This window comes from Diabrotica undecimpunctata, chromosome 3 (assembly GCF_040954645.1).
Source record: "Diabrotica undecimpunctata isolate CICGRU chromosome 3, icDiaUnde3, whole genome shotgun sequence".
In the NCBI taxonomy this organism is placed as follows: domain Eukaryota; kingdom Metazoa; phylum Arthropoda; class Insecta; order Coleoptera; family Chrysomelidae; genus Diabrotica; species Diabrotica undecimpunctata.
In genome coordinates this window covers 150315514-150335202 of record NC_092805.1, presented here as the reverse complement: position 1 = coordinate 150335202, position 19689 = coordinate 150315514, and the positions used below count along the sequence as shown (strand labels likewise).

Below are 19689 nucleotides of genomic sequence, written 5' to 3'. Positions count from 1 at the left end.
TCAGGTATTTGCATTTAAAAAACCTAAACAATGTGATATTTTCGAAACAAAATTAAAAGTTCTTGAGGAAGGAGAGGAGAAAGAGAATTTGAGACAAGAGAGGGATAAACACCATCAGCTCGCAGACGATGCTTACAAGGCAAAACAGGTGGATAAGGAGGTTGCGTCTTCAGACACTAAAAAAAGAGCATACACTTTTGATCTTTACCAGTGCCTTCCAACCCCCTTTTTAACAGCGAACACTGTCTTTTATAAGCGAAAAATGTGGACGTTTAACCTTACCGTTCACGATTTAGCAACAAATGAAGTTACATGTTTTATGTGGGACGAATCAACTGCTGGAAGAGGTGAAAATCAGATACCTTCTTGTATGTACCGCCTTTTCTCAGAACATCATGATATGCAAGAAGTAACTTTTCACTCAGATACTTGCGGAGGCCAAATAAGAACCAGAAAGTCGCTTGCATGTTCACTTTCGCTTTCACAAGACTACCAAATCTCAAAGTTATAAATCACAAGTTTTTGGTCAGTGAGCATACTCACATGGAGTGTGATACGGATCATGCTCTCATAGAGAAAGAAACGAAGAGGACCCACATTAAGATCAATCAAACTAATGACGTATCAGCTGGTAAGATCCTGCAAAAGGAAGAAACCATTCAAAGTAGTGGTAATGAAACAAGAAGAATTCTTGAATTTCAGCAGTCTAGCAAAAGGAGCATTAATCGTTAAAAAAGTTAACACCGATGGAGAAAAGTTGCTGTGGCAGCCAGTGCAGTGGTTCCAATATAATAGTAATATTGGAATAGTGAAATATAAACATAGTTTATATCCTTATCCTTCAATCCTTATAAATCTGTAAATTTCTGAAGAAGAGGAAAACACGTTGTACCAAGCATATTGCCCCATATCACAGACAAGCTTCTGCCAATTAATAAGGCGAAAAACAAAGATCTACTTGATCTTTTGCCGCTTATTGATGAAGTTTTTCATAATTTTTACCAAAATTGACCTATTATAGATATGCAAGACTTGGACCTCGATTTGGAAGAGTTTGATGCAGATAATCAGTAGTTTTTTAGTTGCCTTTTCCAATTAAAGTTGATGTTACGTGTTATAAAGAAATAAAGTATAAAAAACTGTTTAATTTTTTGTCCTGGAATTTATGTACAGTAAGTACAATAAGTCGGTAACTCAATAGGAACACAGAAATTTGGCGTGAATAAGTGGGTAAGTTAGATTTTTTTAAGCGTAAGTGATATACTCACAGCTCATAATTATGTACGCCATTCGTTGCATGATTACCCACCAATTTCTATGAAAACGAAATTAAACTAAATTTTTTATTCTTCAAAACTATTAAAATGTTTAAAATGACCATACTGAAAAGTTTATATTTTTGATTTATCGACTTATTCACAGATGGTACAGATATATTCTACCTTATCCTATAACCCTTTTTTCATCTCTTTGTATGAAGTGTTAATATTTTATATTTTTGATAACAAATAACGTTTATTAAAATTGCCATTGTTTTACACTACCTACAAATTATTAAAATATATCATTGTCTAATTATTGAAGTGGCATCTTGAACTTCCTTTGTTTTATGGGTTCCATCACAAAATGGGCGGTGGTTCGTGTGTTTACAGTTGCATAACCAATATTCTTTGGTTTCTTCTACTACAAACCTCACTGGCCTAAAACAGTTAGTGGTTAAATTAATAATATTAAAGAGAATGCAAGTAAATAATTTATTTATTGCAACATCTGATAGATGGTGAAGTTAAAATAACTTTACGAACATTTAATTGAATAATATGGTTCATAAATATAATAAAAAACTTTGTATAAATAAAAATATTAAGGATAGAAAATAACATGAAAAATAGTAAATCATATTTCAGAAATAATAAAAATATTGAAACAAAATATAGGTACTAGTACAGTATACTCCCTCTATAACGAACACGGTTATTGCGAGGTTTCGCTTATAACGAGGTACATTAGATGTCCCGTGACATTTCGATTGAACTATAACCCTCTATAGCGAGGCAAATTTCGTTATACCGAGGGAAAATAAAATTGAAAAACGTGTTTTTTTACGTTTTTGGCCCGACCGTGGCTATAAATAAATACCTTTTTAACTGCCGCCCACAATAAACTTCTTACAATTTATGATTCTTACTCGGAAATTTACAATTTATGATTCACAAGTGTCATTGTAGAGGGTTGAAAATTCGCACCTAATAATATAGGTCCTAATACACAAGATGTGGAAAGTGTTTTAAACATTGTCAGAAACTTTATCCAAAGACAAAACGCAAATAAAGAAGCATAAAACTGTTTCACATCTTTAGAAAATTAGATAGAATACTGGACAATTTAAAGCAGTAAATCTACAAATAATATAATTAAAACTCTCTTCTTATAAAATATAAATAAAATTAATTAAAAGTCAATCACTTGAAGAGAAAACCCAAAAAAAATCTAAGGTGTTTTGATCAAAAAACAATTCCTGATTTCGTTAGCACGCTAGAATTGCTTTTTACTACATACACCAAAGAATTCTTTTTTACAATTTTAAAACTCGAAATTATAAAATATAATTTCGGATTTTAAAATTTAAAAAATAAATAAGTAAGTCTCAAAAAATGTCTTTCTGGAACTCAACAAAGAGACAAAGAAAGACAAGGAAAGAGGCAAAAATGGCTGCTGGAACAGGAAGCAAGCAATGAGGCTCCTATTGGAGGTCAGAATGATCTTCTGCAGTTTCATAAAACATGGTTTAGCGAAAGGACCTTGTGGGTGTACTGTGCCAACAAGTATACAAAAAAATGGACTACCGAAGCGGTGAGGACTATTTAGGGCCTGTGGGTCCCATATAGTTGATCCCAATAATATGCCCAACCCATGGTTTTCATCCGCATTGAGGGTTGCTCATTTTAAGGCATATTATAAATTTGGAAAGGTATCCTTTAAGACATCCAGAGGCCTCAATGGCTAAAATCAGAATCCTACAAGCGAAGCAGCAGTTCAATTTTGGCAGAAATACAATCTACTACAGTCAATTTTCTGTCAAAAACACATAACCTTCTAGATCACTTAAATTTCTTGGTCTTCATATTGAGCAGACCCTAAATTGTGGGGAACAAATACAAAATGAGCCAAAAAATCTTAATAGAGCTGTTACTCATTAAGAATATTGAAAAGCTATTAGACTAGTGGGTCTTACTATCAGTATATTACGTGAACTTTTATTTTGTTATGCGATATGGAGTAATCTATCACAAGAAAATTGTATAGTGACACATTTTAAGATAATTATTCCTACACTAGATGATTCATCAAGTGAATCATCTACACATTTTATGGAGTATTAGGCAAATCAATAAACTTACTTTTGGGTTATTTTCATATGGATATTTTTATGGGTTCCATCACATAATGGCTGGCTTTTACTTCTCCCACATAAGCACCATGAGTATCTTTTACCTGAAAATAGAACAAATTCATGTAAAATTTCTAAAACTTTTAGTTCAATCTAGTATATGTATATTCTTTTGAAAATATGTATATTTTTATAAGTTTGATGCACCAACTGATAAAGATGTTTATTTACAACTTTCTAAATTTAAAGAATAAAAATGAGTAATATACATAATGTAAAAGCATTGCAAATGAACAAATTTAGGACTAAATACAACAATAAAAAAATACAACCGAATTTCTTAAAATGGAACTTTGAAACCAAAATAAAAAAACACATAATTTTAAAATACTATTTTTCATTACTTAATGGGTTAAACACCAAAGATAACAATAATATTAATATTGACATAGGATGATCCTTAGTACTCGCTTTGGGAGATATTGAAGTTTATCAAGATCACAAAGTGTTAAAGGACTTTATCTATCAAGAACTCTAAAAAAAAATTAAAAGAGCAAAGACCCTTACCTGCTTCTAGCGGTATTTTAAAAGGTTTTTTATCATAAACTACTCCATTTGTGTCCTGTCTATGAGCTGAAATAACGTTTTCAACTTTATTGGTGGGTATTTTATCTGCTCCACTTGAGTATAAAGCCTAAAAGCACATATTAATTTCAAACATAACTATCGATTGTTTACTAAACTTCTTACCTTGGAAAAAGTATTTAATCGAGCTGTGGTTATTCTGGAAAGTATCATTATGCTTTTCCTGACAATGTTTTATCTATTTCGTAACTAAATAAATTAAATAATAGAATTTTTGTATCTTTTTTAGTAAATATATATAACCTAAACTTTGAGCATTGTTCTTCTTCTTTTTCTATTTGCTGAGTGGACTTTATTCTGTTGACAATTTATCCATGTTATCGCCTTCCTCATCGTCATTAATAAAATTAACAGATAACTATGTACATATTAAAGAATAGCTATAGTTTTACGGGTCAAATTCAAAGACAACCGGTTTACTAAAAATACTAAATTGAAAATTTACCGAGTAGTAACAATTAGACCAGTAATCACATGTAGCAATATAACAATTTCCTTCTTAAAGAAAGACTAAGGATCCACGAGAGAAAAATAAAATAGCAATGGATAAACTACCAATAAACCTACGTCATAGTGAACTAAGAAAATTGGTTAACCACGAATTAACGAAAGTTTTTTAATATTGTTCTAAAGCTATTTTCTTGTGGCATTTTAAAGTAATTACTATTTAAATGGCAATAAGCCACAATTAAAGGTTAAAGTACGTTTATTGACGTTTCAATTTCCACTTCGGAAATCGTTCTCAAAATACAAACATTAGTAAATTTACTAATGTTTGTATTTTGAGAACGATTTCCGAAGTGGAAATTGAAACGTCAATAAACGCACTTTAACCTTTAATTGTGGCTTATTCCCATGTAAATAGCAATTAACGAAAGTTTTGAAAGGAAAAGGTAATGTCAGATTCATTAAACCACCAAGAATCAAATGGATAGAACATCTAGAAAAAAGAGATCTAGAGGCAGTTGTAAAGAAAATCACCAAATGGAGATATGGAGCAGGTACGCTCAGAAGAATACTCAAAATGGGATATATGACTAGATTAAGCTTGGACTCAAAAGCTGGAGAGCCATATGAAGAGACAGAAAAGAATGGGGAAGATTGTGGAAAACACCAAGTGAAACAACTATAGAACCCAAGAAGATGAGATCGGATTGATACCCCTTAACAAATAAATGGGAAAAGCCATCACTTGTGTAACTTTAGTGAACTTTGAGATATTGAGACAAATTGATGTGAGACAAATAAAGGAGGAAATAGACTATAAAATACTTTCGTTCTCTTAATATTCATTGTTTGTTTTTATGTCATTTTAATAAATGTCAATACGAAGGTTTTATTTAAATTTATTACTGCAATCTGAATTTATATAATGAAAGTTTGAAACCATGTCAAATCGGAACCTTGTTCTAATATTTGATCAGTACCAACGTGCACGACTGGCATTTGTCCAAGCAATTTCTGATTTAGCTGCAAGGCAGCAAAATACAGAACTTTTAATTAAAGGCGGTACATTGGGTAAGCATAATATAATTGATTATTTTTCACAATCTTCTACTTCATCACCATTCTAGAAGTTTCAAAATTTCTTACATAGAGCTTTCTCATGGAGCTAAAGAGACAAATTCCATGCATAATCTCTTATAATAAATGAGTTTGTTTACCAGTGAGTTTATTTATTTAATATTTTTGCCAATTTCTTTAGATTATATTTTTGTTTACTTAACCTTTTAATGGCGAACGGCTTTTATTTTAGCGAAAGGAGATTGTTCAACGATGTATTAAGACTATATATTTTCGAAAAATAAAAAATATATATGATAGAAACACACTTTAGTGACAAAAATTGGACTGTTACCATAAGGTAACGCTAGGCTAATATGTAATACAAAATTATTTGGTATGGAATAGTTCATTACATTCTATACACAGCCCAACGTCACATTACAAACATTTTGTACGTACATTAGATGAACACCCTTCCCCGGCACATCTTCTTCTTTTCTTATTTTCATTAGGCACAAGTAAATGTCTACGACCATCATATCGTAGATCATCTGACACTCTGTTAAATGTCACACTGGAACGTGATATTGCTGGTTTTCCAACGGCTTTTGGGGGAGTCCCATATTTAGTAAGATATGCTTGTAGTACTTGTTTCCTAAAATCTAGTTGAGATATAATCACCATTGGAGCTATTTTTTCCAAATCCTGTTTGGAATGTGGTGTTTCCTTTAGGGTTTTTTCGTTGGTATAGATCAAAATTTACTAGATACCCTGATGGAGTATTCAGACACCACATCTTGTAGCCGAACCTAATTGGTTTTCCCCGAATAAACTGTTTACAATGATGTCGCCCAAATTTTGTTCTGGAATCCAGTTATCTAAAAAATTTTTTCAATTTATCCATCAACGGTCTGAGTTTCCACATTTTATCAGATTTTTCTGGTTTGTTATTATCTCCACAGTGCAGGTATCTTAGAATTTGACGAAATCTATCTCGTCACATAGCTTGAGTTACCATTTGATTTCGCATGTCATCTTGAGAGTCCCAGTAAAAGTCTCAACCAGGTAATTCGACGTATCCCGATAAAAAGAGAATAGCAAAACAACATTTCATTTCATCCTGCGTGATGGTAGGATTTGGGCCATTCAAGAACATTGCATATTTAGGTATTTGATTCATCAACAATGAACTGAATTATATCATCATCTAAAAATTTTTCAAAGACTTCAACAGGTAATAAGCTTTTGAATCGTGCATCATTTTGTTTTGGAAATTGTCTTCCACGAGGAACTAAATCTCCATTTATCCAAGTTACTTTGGTTTTGCCTGGTCGTTCTGGTATTTCGTACCTTTCATTCTCTTCAAACTGCTTTTGTTCTGTATGAAATCATACTTCAACAGGAGCTGTTAGCTGTTATCTGTTAAGATTGTCAACAATACCTCCATTATCTTCTTCACCCGAGTCTTCATCCGTGAGAATATTTGATTCTAAAGGCTCTATAAAAATATCTTGAATGTTAATCTCTTTACCATATGGTTAAGCCTGATTATGAGGACCTGAATCGTGTTAGCAATAACTGGATCCAATTCGTACAAGACAGAGACAGATGAAAAGAGCTGAGGGAGACCTATGTCCAGCAGTTGACGCATACAGGTTGATGATGGTGATCCGTATTAGTGTATTGTGTTCTAAGCCAATTTATATTCCACCTATCATTGTCTGTTATTGTTATATAATGTTGTTTTATTAATATTTCAGTAAACCTACCAACGAATTACTTATATTTTTAGACCTACTGAAGCCTCTCCTTGCGGATCCATGTATTCAAATCCAACAGTGTGCCGCTATAGCTGTAGGAAGGTTGGTTCATTATAGCAGTACAATCGCTGAGAGTTGTATTAACCAAGGCTTTATTTCAATATTGCTCTCTTCGATTTATACTGGAAATGTAATAACGTTGTAAGTAGCATTTAAAAATAAAATAACACAGTATGCATTTTTTTAGAAATATCAGAAAAGAGCCGGACTGTTTGTATTGCGATCCATTTGCAGACATAGTCCCCATTGTGCATTACAAGTTATAAATGCTGGAGGTTTGCAGGCTTTAATAGGATGCTTAGAAGATTTTGAGTCTGGTGTAAGCAATTACCATAATGTTCAAAAAGTTCAGATTATATACATTTTTTGCCAATAATTATCTAGTCTATCTCTTTCTTTACCTTTCGTCATATGTTTTTCTTCTTCTTCAGGTGCCATCTTCGCTACGGAGGTTGGCAATCATCATAGCTATTTTAATTTTTGAGGCAGTAGCTCCAAATCATTCTCTCAGGTTCTTAAGCCATGAAATTCGTCTTCTTCCGATGCTTCTTCTGCCATCTACCTTTCCTTGCGTTATGAGTCGCAGGATGGCATACTTCTCGCCTCGCATCACATGTCCGAGATACTGTAGCTTTCTTTCTTTAATTGTAAGTTCAACTTCCTTCTCTTTACGCATTCTTCTCAGTACTTCATTGTTCGTAACTCTATCTACCCAGGAAACCCTCATAATTCTTCTATAGGTCCACATTTCAAAGGCGTTAAGTCATCTCATTGTGTCTAGATTTAACTAGCATGATTCCACTCCATATACACTGTATACGTAGCATTTTGTTAGGCGTACTTTAAGACCAAATCTTTGCCACATAGGACCTTTTTCATTTTAATAAAATTAGAACGTGCTTTTTCGATTCTGACTTTGATTTCTGCAGTGTAGTCATTATTTTCTGTTATAAGTGTTCCTAGGTAAGTGTACTTTTTTACTGTTTCGATCTGCTGACCCTCTACTATCAAGATTTCGTTAGTATTATGGTTATTTTTACAAATTTTCATATACTTCGTCTTTTTGATATTAAGCGAGCGTCTCTACTCCCTACTACACATTACTATTTTACTGATGAGTCTTTCAAGGTCTTGTAAACTATCGGCTATTATTACTGTATCATCTGCATATCTGATGTTGTTAACTAAGACTCCATTTACTCTTATGCCGACTGTTTCATCTTCCAGAGTTTCTCGAATTACCTCTTCAGAATAAGCGTTAAATAATAGAGGTGATAGTATGCAGCCTTGCCTGACTCCTCTCTTTATTTCCATTTCTTCAGATGTCTCTTCGTCATATGTTGTTTTCTCTTAATTTATTTCTAGACCCATCTTTTGTGCTTATTTTCTTGATCGTTCTATTGCTTTTATAAGTTTTTGTTTGCAGTGAACAGTTCATTACGTTTTCATTCACTGATTGGTGTTACAGTTTTTAATACTGTCGTTAGTGTGTTTTTTCACATTGTATCTTACGTAAAATTGTTATCTCACTATTACTGATTTTTTAGTGCACCGAGACAAAAGCTACTTTAACTGAAAAGTGTTTATTAAGCCGTAAAAACTGAACAATGATCACCGCTAAATATAAACATACCTCTTTAACTGAAAACTTGGAAGTTTTAAAGAGATTGGACAACGGAGAAAGTGCGGCAAAGATAGCTTTGGAGTAGGTAAAGCCAATATAAGTGACGAAGAAAAAAGAGCAAACATTGAAAAGTTTTCAAGCACTGCAAGTGGGAAAATACAAGAAAAACGACACATTTCTTCTGTACCAATGCAATAAAAAGCATTGGAACTTAATGAGCTTCACTCTATCCCAACTAATTTTGTCTTCTATTCATTTTATTTTTATATTTTATTTATATATTTTTATTATTTGGTTTTATTTCTTAAATTTACTTACATAAATTTAAATATAGGTTAAAGAAGCTGCAGCGTGGGGCATTGGTTACATTTCGAGACATTCCAAATCATTAGCTCAAACTTGCGTGGATGCTGGGGCTGTACCTTTGCTTTTGCTTTGCTTACAAGAGCCGGAAATTTCTCTCAAGCAAATTACTACCAGCGCCCTTTCAGATATTGCTAAACATGGAATGGAACTGGCGCAGAGCGTCGTAGATGCAGGAGTTGTACCGTATCTGGTGAAGAATTTAAGCAATACTGATGAGAAATTAAAGAAGCAGATCCTTGCTGGATTAAGTGAGTATGATGGATTTAATTGGATTTTTTGTCAGGTAATGAAGTCACTTTATTTAGTAACAAGACAATTAGTACACATAATGCAACCAATTTAATATAAATTAATTCAATTTCCTGAAGTAAGGTTGGTCACGTTTTGTGTCAAATGTCACGTTTTATGTCACACGTCACGTATTACATCACATTTTATGTCAGATGTCACGTGTTTGACATAGTTTATGTCATATGTCACGTTTTATGTCAAATATCACATAGTATGTCACGTTTTATGTCCAATATCACCTTTTATGTTACGTTTTATATCAAATGTCATGTATTAATTAAATGTGTTACTTAATATGTCAAATGTCACGTTTTATGTTAAATGTCACGTTCTGCTTCTGATGACGTTAAGTGTACGTCAGATCACGTAAGGTGTACGTCAGATTACGTTAGGTGTACGTCAGGTCACGTTTGTTTATTTTGTACTTGACCAGAGGCCTTCTTTAAGTCAATAAATTAAAATTTATCTCATTGTTAATATATTTTTGTCCATAGTGCCCTATGATATCTCGTATGTCGCTATACGTTTATCAATAATAAAGATGCTATTCAGTGCCCTTTTGGCAGTCGCTTTGTTTGTTTTTTATCTTTCATTGTTTATATCGCATGTTAGAATTGGGCTACTTGTTTATTTTGTACTCAGTCAATGGCCTTCTTGAGGTCAATAAAGCAAATTTACCTTATAGAGTATCTATTATCATGAATACTGCCATATAATATCTCATTTGTTGCTATACGTTCATTAATAATGAAGATGCTATGTAGTGCCCTTTTGTTAGTCGCCTTGTTTGTTTTTTTTATCTTAACATAATCTTTATCCCCTGTTCTTTTATTTAATACTTCACACACCCCAATCGGACCAATATCAACGGAGATAAATATGATATAGTGCCCTTTTTGCTAATGCTACTCTCTGTGATTTTTCTATGAAAACCGTATTTGCCATCTCCTCCCCCTTTTTCCAAAGAACACTCCTACGTCACGATCCGAAATATGCCCCGCCTACCGGTCACACCTGTCGGCATATCAAATAATGCCTCTTTTTCCCACGGTCGGCAAAATTTTCCCAAGCCCAACCGCCTCAATGCCTGCTTTTGTTGTTCACTTTTTCCTCTATATATTTTCCTATTACTGGGTCCTTCTCCTTTTTACGAACTGTAGTAATAATAATACTACTTATAGCAATTGTTTATTTATTAAAAAGAATTTCTTTTATGCTTGGGTCAACCTTGTCACTTAGGGCATAAACTCATACTATCACTATTTCGTAAAATTTTTTTTCTATTTCTAGTAAAATATTTGTTCGCCTATCTCTTCCAAGCTCTAGTTATAGAAACTTCTCTCTTTGATCTAGAAATTTTACATACTTAACCCATAATAGAAATGGATATATTCTCCTTTTCTCTTATACACTTTTTATTTTTTCTTTCTTGATGTAGGGACAGATATATCTACTTTATTGTTCTTTAGTTCTTCAAATACTTCTATTTCTTTGGTCCTCAGGAATTAAATGTTCCATGTCACCATTGTCATAACCATTTTCCTTTGCGTTCGTCGTTTTTAAACATTTAGCGTATGTATGATTAAATACTCTTAAATTACCTTTGATTTTATATAAAAATAAGTTTTGTAAATTTAGGAAGCTCTCAAAGACATCCGGTCATAAGAGATAAAAGCGTGTTGAACTTCGTCGGAAAGCGTGTGAAAAAAAATTTTCATTTATAATATAATTGTATTATCGTCAATTTGGCACAAATAAATTAGCAAATTTATTATTTCAGGCTCTTGTGCTAAACATTCTATCGATTTAGCGGAAGTAGTTGTTGAAGCAGAAATATTTCCAACGGTTCTGCTTCATCTCGCCCATCCGTGTCCCGGAGTACGACGGAATGCTGCATGTTTAGTCAGAGATATCGTGAAACACTCCTTAGAATTGACCCAGTTGGTGGTAAATACAGGTGGAATTGGTGCGCTGATGGAAGTCTTATACCAGAATGACAGCGGAGGTGCTATATTGCCAACTATCACAGCTATAGGATATATATCAGGTATTATTAATCAGTCAGATATTCTTTACTAAAATAATCTTTAAGCTAATAACATTAAATGTCATTGAGTATTTTATTTTTTTAAAATTTATATAACTTGTAAGCCTATGTAAGTTTTAAATTAACATAGAACACAATTATTATAAAATTCTCAGTACAAAATATTGGTCTACTACATACCTTGATTGCAGCCCTGTGCTTTAGAGAAATCCATATTGTCGAAGATAACCTTTTTATCGCGACGGAGAGTCTTCACGAATTTCTCGTCGCAGATAAGCAGTACCAGAAATTACATTCTCTTTATATAAGCCTGCCGAGGCGGCATTAGTTTGGCGAATTCTAAGCGATAATTACAATTAATAAACAACTTAACTTTAGATAATCAATGCAACTGGGGCAGACATATTGAAAGAAGAAGTAGAATACGCAATAAGAAACGCTAAAAATGGAAAAGCAAATAAACCTAATGAAATTCCTACAGAACTGTTGAAGCTTTTGAATGATAAATCCGTAACCATAATATTATATCTATTCAGTACAATATACAGTACTGGTATAATACCTCAAGAATGGTTGCTGTCTAAGTTTGTCACCACACCGAAGAAAACTAAGGCAATGCAATGTTCAGAATATCGAACAATCTCCTTGACGAGTCATCTGCTTAAAATATTTCTTAGAGTCTTCCACAATCGAATTTATCAAAAGTTAGATATCGATATTAATGATACACAGATGGGATTCGGAAAAGGACTAGGTACAAGAGAAGCTCTCTTTGCCTTAAACGTCCTAACACAGATGTCTAGATATTAACCAAGAGGTACACGCCTGCTTTATAGACTTTGAAAAGGCCTTTGACAAAGTACGCCACAATAAACTCAAAGAAATCCTGGAGGGTAAGAACATCGACACCAGAGACATACAAATAATATTAAAAGTACAGGTATACAAGGTTGTATATTGTCACCGCTCTTATTTAATATCTACAGCGAACAAATATGCCAAGAAGCTCTCTCACATGCAAACGAAGGGATAATGGTCAATGGAGAAGTTACCAAATATATGACCTTCAGTAAGAATCCAATACATGACACTAGTATCTCAATAAACGGTACCCAACTCGAAAAAGTAAGTGAATACAAATACTTGGGAACCCTCATCAATGAAACAGGCGACCAAAATCACGAGATATAAAGACGTATTGAAATTGCCAGGTCTACCTTTATAAAAATGAAAAAATTATTTTGTAATCGTGATATTAGTATTCAGCTACAAACTAGAATGTTAAAATGCTATGTATTCAGTACTTTGCTTTACGGTGTTGAGGCATGGACTCTTAAACAGAGAAATGTTAAAAATCTTGAAAGCTTTGAGATGTTGTGTTACCGCCGTATACTAAAAATAAGTTGGGTTGATAAAATTACAAATGAAGAGGTAATACGCAGAATAAATAACGATCCAGAAGTTATACTGAATATAAAAAAGAGAAAACTTGAATACTTAAGCTACCTGATGAGAGAACAAAAGTACACATTTCTACAAAATATAATGCAAGGAAAAATCCAAGGATGCAGAAATCCAGGCCGTAGAAGAATGTCCTGGATGAGAAATTTAAGAGAATGGTTTGGCTGTACCACTAACGATTTATTCAAAACAGCAGCAAATAAAATTAGAATCGTCCTAATGATATCCAATCTCCGATTGGAGAGACACTCAGAGAAGAAGAAGAAGCGATAATTATTAATGTAATTAGAAATTGTGTTATTTTTAATTAAGTGAGTTTTGGAGTTAACTGAGATTATTTTACCACGATGTGCTTTACTCAATATCTAAACTCACCGAAAACATAACAATATAATCGTATAATTTAAAAAATTACAAATTATTTCATTTCTAAATCTTTACTTACATTTATTTTGGCTGATTATCCTATTTCTGTCATTTCCTTCTATCCAGCGAGGTGCTTGTATAGTATGCGACAAAAAATATTATTTTTTCTATTGCCTGTGTTGAAAGAACTGTTATTGTAGTTGATTTAGTTTTTAAATTATTAACATGGATTTTCAAGCAAATGTAACTGTTTTTATGCAGCGAGAAGTGGTACGAAATCAGCCTGTTAAAGATTAAAACAGTACAGGAACGTGCTGCTCGTATACTTTTTTATAAATAATAAACAAAACTATCGATACTGGGCACGAACAAATCTCACTGGATGACAGAAGCCCATACTCAATTCTCTTAAAAGGTTAACGTGTGGGCAGCAATTATTGGCATAAAAATTACTGGCCCAATGTTCGTAGAAGGAAATCTCACTGGTGCAAAATATTTAGACTCGTTGATAATTGGGAGTAGGGGCTTCATAAAATGGCCAGCTAGGTCGCCAGACCTTACTCCGCTGAATTTTTTTGCGAATATATATTAATTCAAAAGTATATGTCACTAGACTCAACAATGTCGACAAACTAAAGGAAAGAATTATTCCCAGAAAAGACCATTCGAACTGAAACACTTAAGCTTGGTTTATTGCTTGTGAGTGTGTTCTCAATTTAAGCATCTTATTTAAACTATCTTTCATTTAAATAACCAATGCTTTGCTTCTGCTCTTAAAAATTAAATATGGTTTCTTGAAACTGCCCCACTAATTTTTTGAATTTTAACACCTTATCTATAAAAAACTACGAAGTTTAGAGCAATAGCCGGTTTTATAATTCCATTGTCTATTTAACTTTGACAAAAAAGTATAGGTTTCCATTTACAAATCAAATGGACGTCGTCATCATGATGTCACGAGAATATATATGTTGCAAAGTTTTGAAGAAATAAATATATTTTATACCTTTAATGATTTTAGCTCATTCTGAACACCTAGCAATGTCCGTCATAGGCTGCAAAGTTATCGTCTTACTTGCTGAGCTTCTAGAAACGTCAACAGATGATCCTCTATTAGCTATAACTGTTTGGGCAATTGGCCAGATCGGCAAACATAGCGCCGACCATTCGCAAGCAGTTGCTGCGGCAAATATTTTTCCCAGATTGATTGTCCTCTACGAAAGCGACAAATCTTCACAAGACCTTAAGTATAAGTGTAAAAATACGTTGAAGTTGTGTCTGCAGAAATGTTTGCTGGTCGACGCTTTGGAACCGCTGCTTTATTCTGCACCTTTCCAGATTTTAAAGTATGTTTTAGGACAATATAGTAAGGTAAGGATTTATTATATTTGCTTAAGGAAATATATCTATTGTTTACAATTGATTTATCACTATATATGATAACGAGAGAGCTTTTATTAAATTACTGGGGATATCAACTTTTTAAAATAAAATGATAACCTACGTTTTAGCGTGTCTTTTTGCGATTAAGATAAGATTATCCGCATAATGCTATAAAACTTATGAAATAAAGTTATTTTAAGGCTTTTTACTTTTTTTCATTCCAAATCTAAAAAGCCATTTTATGCCCAAATATGTGTTACATATTTTAATAGGGTATATTTTCATTTTTGTGGAGTAGATATATTTTTTAAATATTGTATCGGGAATCTGACCTCGTCTACCACTTAACCGTGGGTTTTATTACGTTTAAAGGCCGTCTCTGCGCTTCTAGATGAACAAAAGCGAAACATAATAACAGTAATAATGAATTATACACATTTAATTTCCTGTTTCTGCCAGCAACAACTAGTTTACCTTTCCTCTGCCAATCCCAAGATCATTGTTAATTTTTTAAAACTTTGCAGATTAATCTGGATATGGGTTTCGATATTCAGCACAAATATTTGGTTTGCCAATATAAAAATGGTGGTTATTTTTAGAGAGAGATTGGAAAACTTGTTTCCATTTTTATTGGTTTAACTTTTTTTACTTATAGTCGATAATAAAATTTTATTACCTCTGATAAATGTAATGAGTTTTGTATTTTAAGAATACGACAAAATGCCATTAACTCGAATACCTAGCGGTAACTTTATTAAAACTTTTAGAAATAACAAACTTTTTTTACACCAGTGGGATTCCAACTTAGATCTCCTTCAATTCAAATAAAATTTTTAGAATTTAAATAAATACTAGCGCGACGGATACCTCTACTAGACACCGGACTCAGTAAAACGCAAGTTTAATCTAAATAAAATGTATTCAAATACATAACAAATATAAAGTTAACTTCTATATAACATGTACAATAAAATAAAAATACGAATCCCAGAAAATAAAATCAACGGAGCTGCGGTTCGCTGTTAATATCTGCGAAAAATAAATATTGCCGAGACTTGGATTGGTGAGGAAAAGGACGATCCTTGGTCAATACCTAAAAACTGAGGAAGACTAATCAATACTTACTCTAGGCGAAAGGTGCCCAATCGATCACTACTCGACACGGACAAGAAACGGACTCGATTGATTAATACCCCATCCCAAACAGGAAACGGAAAGAACGGTTGTTCTTTAATTATTAATCAAAGACCCGGGGTGGAAGCTCTTACCAGCTAGTACTCCGGATTGAACTTGGTTCCTTGTCTTGGTTTACGTTGTTTTATATTTTTGGCGATGTTCTATCTCCTACACATCGATGGTAGTGGTGGACCGCTGGTGGGAGTGCTGGCATGCGTAGAGAGGGAAAAAATGTAGGATAATTTTTTGTGCTGTAAAGATTTCAACCGTGTGATCTTTATCCATTGGGCGGTAACACCTTTCGTAAACCGCTCTTTAATGTCTATCAAGAAAACGTCCCCCTTTGTAGATCTTGAGAATGGTCCCATTAAATCAATTCAAACAATATGCGAAGGCTTTTCTAAAGTGGATGGTTTTATTATTCTGCAGGTTGCATCTGCGACGGTTATACTGAAGGCATTTCCTACAGTTTCTAACATAGTGTGCTATTTGTTTAAATATCTTGGGCCAGTAATATTTTTTTGGAATTTGGTTACTATTCGGTTTCTATTTAGGTTCGGTTCATTTTCGGTTCTTATTTGGTTTCTATTCGGGCTCGGTTCCTATTTGGTTCTTATTCAGTACTTATACGGTTTCTATTCGGATTCGGTTCCAATTCGATTCTTATTCGGTTTTTATTCGGTAGTCAGCTAACGTGGACGTCGTTACACTATATATGTGATTGCTTGAGTGGCAAAACGCATATTCATTAAGAAAACAGCTATAGTAATGGCCAAATATAAATAATTAACCCCACATATCTTAAGTATTTTCGAATTTTGGCGAAAAGCTGTTGATGTATAATATTATAATAAAGTATCGTGCCTTGATCGGTGTCAACATCTGGATTGGAGCGGTATTACTATTACCACGATTGCTACTACCGTGCGGGTATAATATTTTTTATTAATTATAACTAATATAATACATATATATATATATATATATATATATATATATATATATATATATATATATATATATATATATATAAATATACTCAGTGACATTAGAAGTGTTACACCCAGAAGGAATAATTTCTTGAACTTAATTTTTTGGCAATATGCTAGATTTAAGAACGAAAAGATAACGTTGTCAAGAATTTTTAATAACAAGTAATCAAAAAAATAATAATAATAATAATAATAATGTGTTTGGCGACCCCGTAGCTGAATACACACGTGTATACGTCTAGGCATTGACAAAATGAGATGATCGATGTCTGCCTGTGGCTTCTCGTTCCAAGCAACTTGAACTTCATGTATTAACTGTGCCAGAGTCTGTGGAAAATATAAAAATATGTAATAGGTAGCGAAAGGCAAAGAATATAAAGAAAAAAAAAACACATCAGTAATGGTATTACTATGTCCGAATAGGCAGGTCTATATGAAAAATATTTTTGAAAAAAATTAGCTACAAATTGCTTCACCTATGTTTTTTTGTTCCTTCATCTTGTGAACAGCTAGAAGAAGATAAAAGAAATATGGAGATAAATGTTTTTGGCATATAATTGGGCTTGATTTATCTCTGATTCTAATTGAAGTAAATATAAACTCTCATATAAAAATAATTTGAATGAAAATATATGACTAGTATTCTTTATATACAATTAAATTCGTGTTAAATTCTTATATCAATAAATTGCGATGATTTATTATTGTGTTACCATGACGAGTTTAGGTGCGCCTACGATTACACTAGAAATTTTCTTCATTACGTGAAAATATAAACAAAAAGGTTTCTCTTGAACATCCTCCACCTCCGTAATACCGTTTTGTTTTATACGTTTCTACTGGACAAATTATGAAAAGTGTAAACAAATTATCGTCTAGCCATCAATATTAGATGCGTTATAACGATGGTATTTTCACCGTCATTTGTGAGATCAGAAGCCATCATAGATATGAAATAACTTTATGACGTCAAGCAAGGAAAATAGAAGCTAGTAGTTACTTTTAGATATTGTGTACATATTACACTCTACGTGTAAATATATTAGATATAAGATTAGAAGAAAAGTTAGATGTTAGGTTTATAAGTTCAAAATATATAAACTTATCATTTGCCACAATATGCAGCTTAGATAAATTGTCAACTAAACTTTGAAATATTTATACGACAAAACCAAATTACGAAAAAACTGTACCTTGCATGCATTTGCCAAAAACAGAAAAACCGAATATTCTGCTTGTACGCATTACCCAAAAATTACAAGCACTCACAAACAAATTAGACTCTTAGCCAAATATTTGTTCCGTATGCTTTGCCTCTGAGTTAAATCTTATAAATACGTGTAAACATTTTTAGTCGAAAGTGATTTGAATTTTTAAAAAGAAATACTGAAGTGTTTGAAGTATACTCAGGAACAATTCAAGAAAAAGATTCATGTTACAGGGCTCTCAGACAAAATCTTAGTAGTTCAGTTAAATTGTATTTTTGCTAGGAGAGTTTTGGGGTAGTTCTGATTTTTTCATTCCATATATTTTTTGGGGTGCTTAATCCGAATCTGGGGTTTGAGGACAAAATTTCGTGACGCAACATTAAAAAAAAAACAGAATAAACCGTTTTTTTTTCTTTTTTCGGGTTTTTTGCTTAAAACTCGAAAACAATCAACTTTTGGTAAATGGTCTGTTTACAGAAATTAAAGTACTTGAAATTTTCTACAAATACTTACCAGTATTTAGTTTTTTTTTCAGACGAATCGTTCGGTTTCTAGTGCGAGTTGAAAATTCTAAATTTTTAGCAGTTTATGCAAAACCCACTTTTTACATTTCAATATTTAATTTTTATGGATGCTGTCATTGGATAAATGTCACCTGGTTTTCCACACAAGTAATTAAAAAGAAAAAAGGCAAAAATTTTGCATATTCAGTAGGTAGGTAGAACTCGTAACAAAATAAAACTTAAAATCTCGTTACTTATGATCATATATTATTATGATTATAAATTATAATATGCAAAATTTATATGAGCCGTTGTTTTTTGGAAGGCCCTGGCTGAGGTTCTTCGATAACGATGAGTCCTGGTTCTGCTTGTTCTGGAAAATAAAAGTTTAAAGTTAAGTCATTTATCAAGAAGAGATGAATATTGCAAAATAGATTGTGAGATTAAACATACCTTCCGCATCGTACTGAGGTTCTTCGATGGCATCGGGTCCTGGCTCAGGGTCTGATTGCTACATCGTCAGCGTCGGGAGTCGTTCTCCTGGAAAATAAAAAGAGGAGAGACACATATCATATATCAAGGAGAGATGAATGACTACAAAATAACTTGTCAGATCCAACATACCTCTCTCTCTTTCTTCAGTTTCTTCTACGTCTATGTCAGAGCTGTCTTCTGGGGGCTCAACATTGTTACACAGTCCTTCGCATGATGCGCATATTGGGGAACAATGGAGTCCCGCCTTCCTGCATCCACAATTGCGTTGACAACCCTTTTTACATTTACATGAAATGTACCGGAGTATTGAGTTTGGTGCAGGGTCCAAAGTAGTTGGTACTGGCACAAGACCACTACTAGTTTTTTGCCATCCCCACTCACTTGGGTCTTTTTGTTGCTCGTTAGGTGTGGCTTG

General features: G+C 33.0%; 2 protein-coding genes across 3 annotated transcripts in view; one reads left to right on the top strand and one right to left on the bottom strand.

The window, feature by feature from the left end:
• Positions 1–1488: 1488 nt before the first annotated feature.
• On the bottom strand, positions 1489–4314 carry LOC140436223 (uncharacterized). The gene is made up of 4 exons (XM_072524921.1): positions 4142–4314; positions 3959–4085; positions 3402–3495; positions 1489–1700 (listed from the first exon to the last, which is right to left on the bottom strand). The coding sequence occupies exons 1-4, from the start codon at positions 4187–4189 to the stop codon at positions 1565–1567; spliced, it is 405 nt and encodes a 134-aa protein (XP_072381022.1). The 5' UTR covers positions 4190–4314; the 3' UTR covers positions 1489–1564.
• Positions 4315–5327: 1013 nt separating this feature from the next.
• Positions 5328–19689, top strand: part of LOC140437563 (uncharacterized) — a 104952-nt gene continuing 90590 nt past the window's right edge. Inside the window, exons 1-6 of one of the 2 annotated variants that reach the window (XM_072527161.1) lie at positions 5328–5554; positions 7335–7492; positions 7550–7681; positions 9321–9600; positions 11424–11690; positions 14539–14888. In XM_072527161.1, coding sequence (XP_072383262.1) covers positions 5425–5554; positions 7335–7492; positions 7550–7681; positions 9321–9600; positions 11424–11690; positions 14539–14888 — 1317 coding nt within the window. In that variant the 5' untranslated portion in view covers positions 5328–5424. The remainder of the gene's footprint in view (positions 5555–7334; positions 7493–7549; positions 7682–9320; positions 9601–11423; positions 11691–14538; positions 14889–19689) is intronic. The other variant, XM_072527162.1, reaches the window with a different exon arrangement.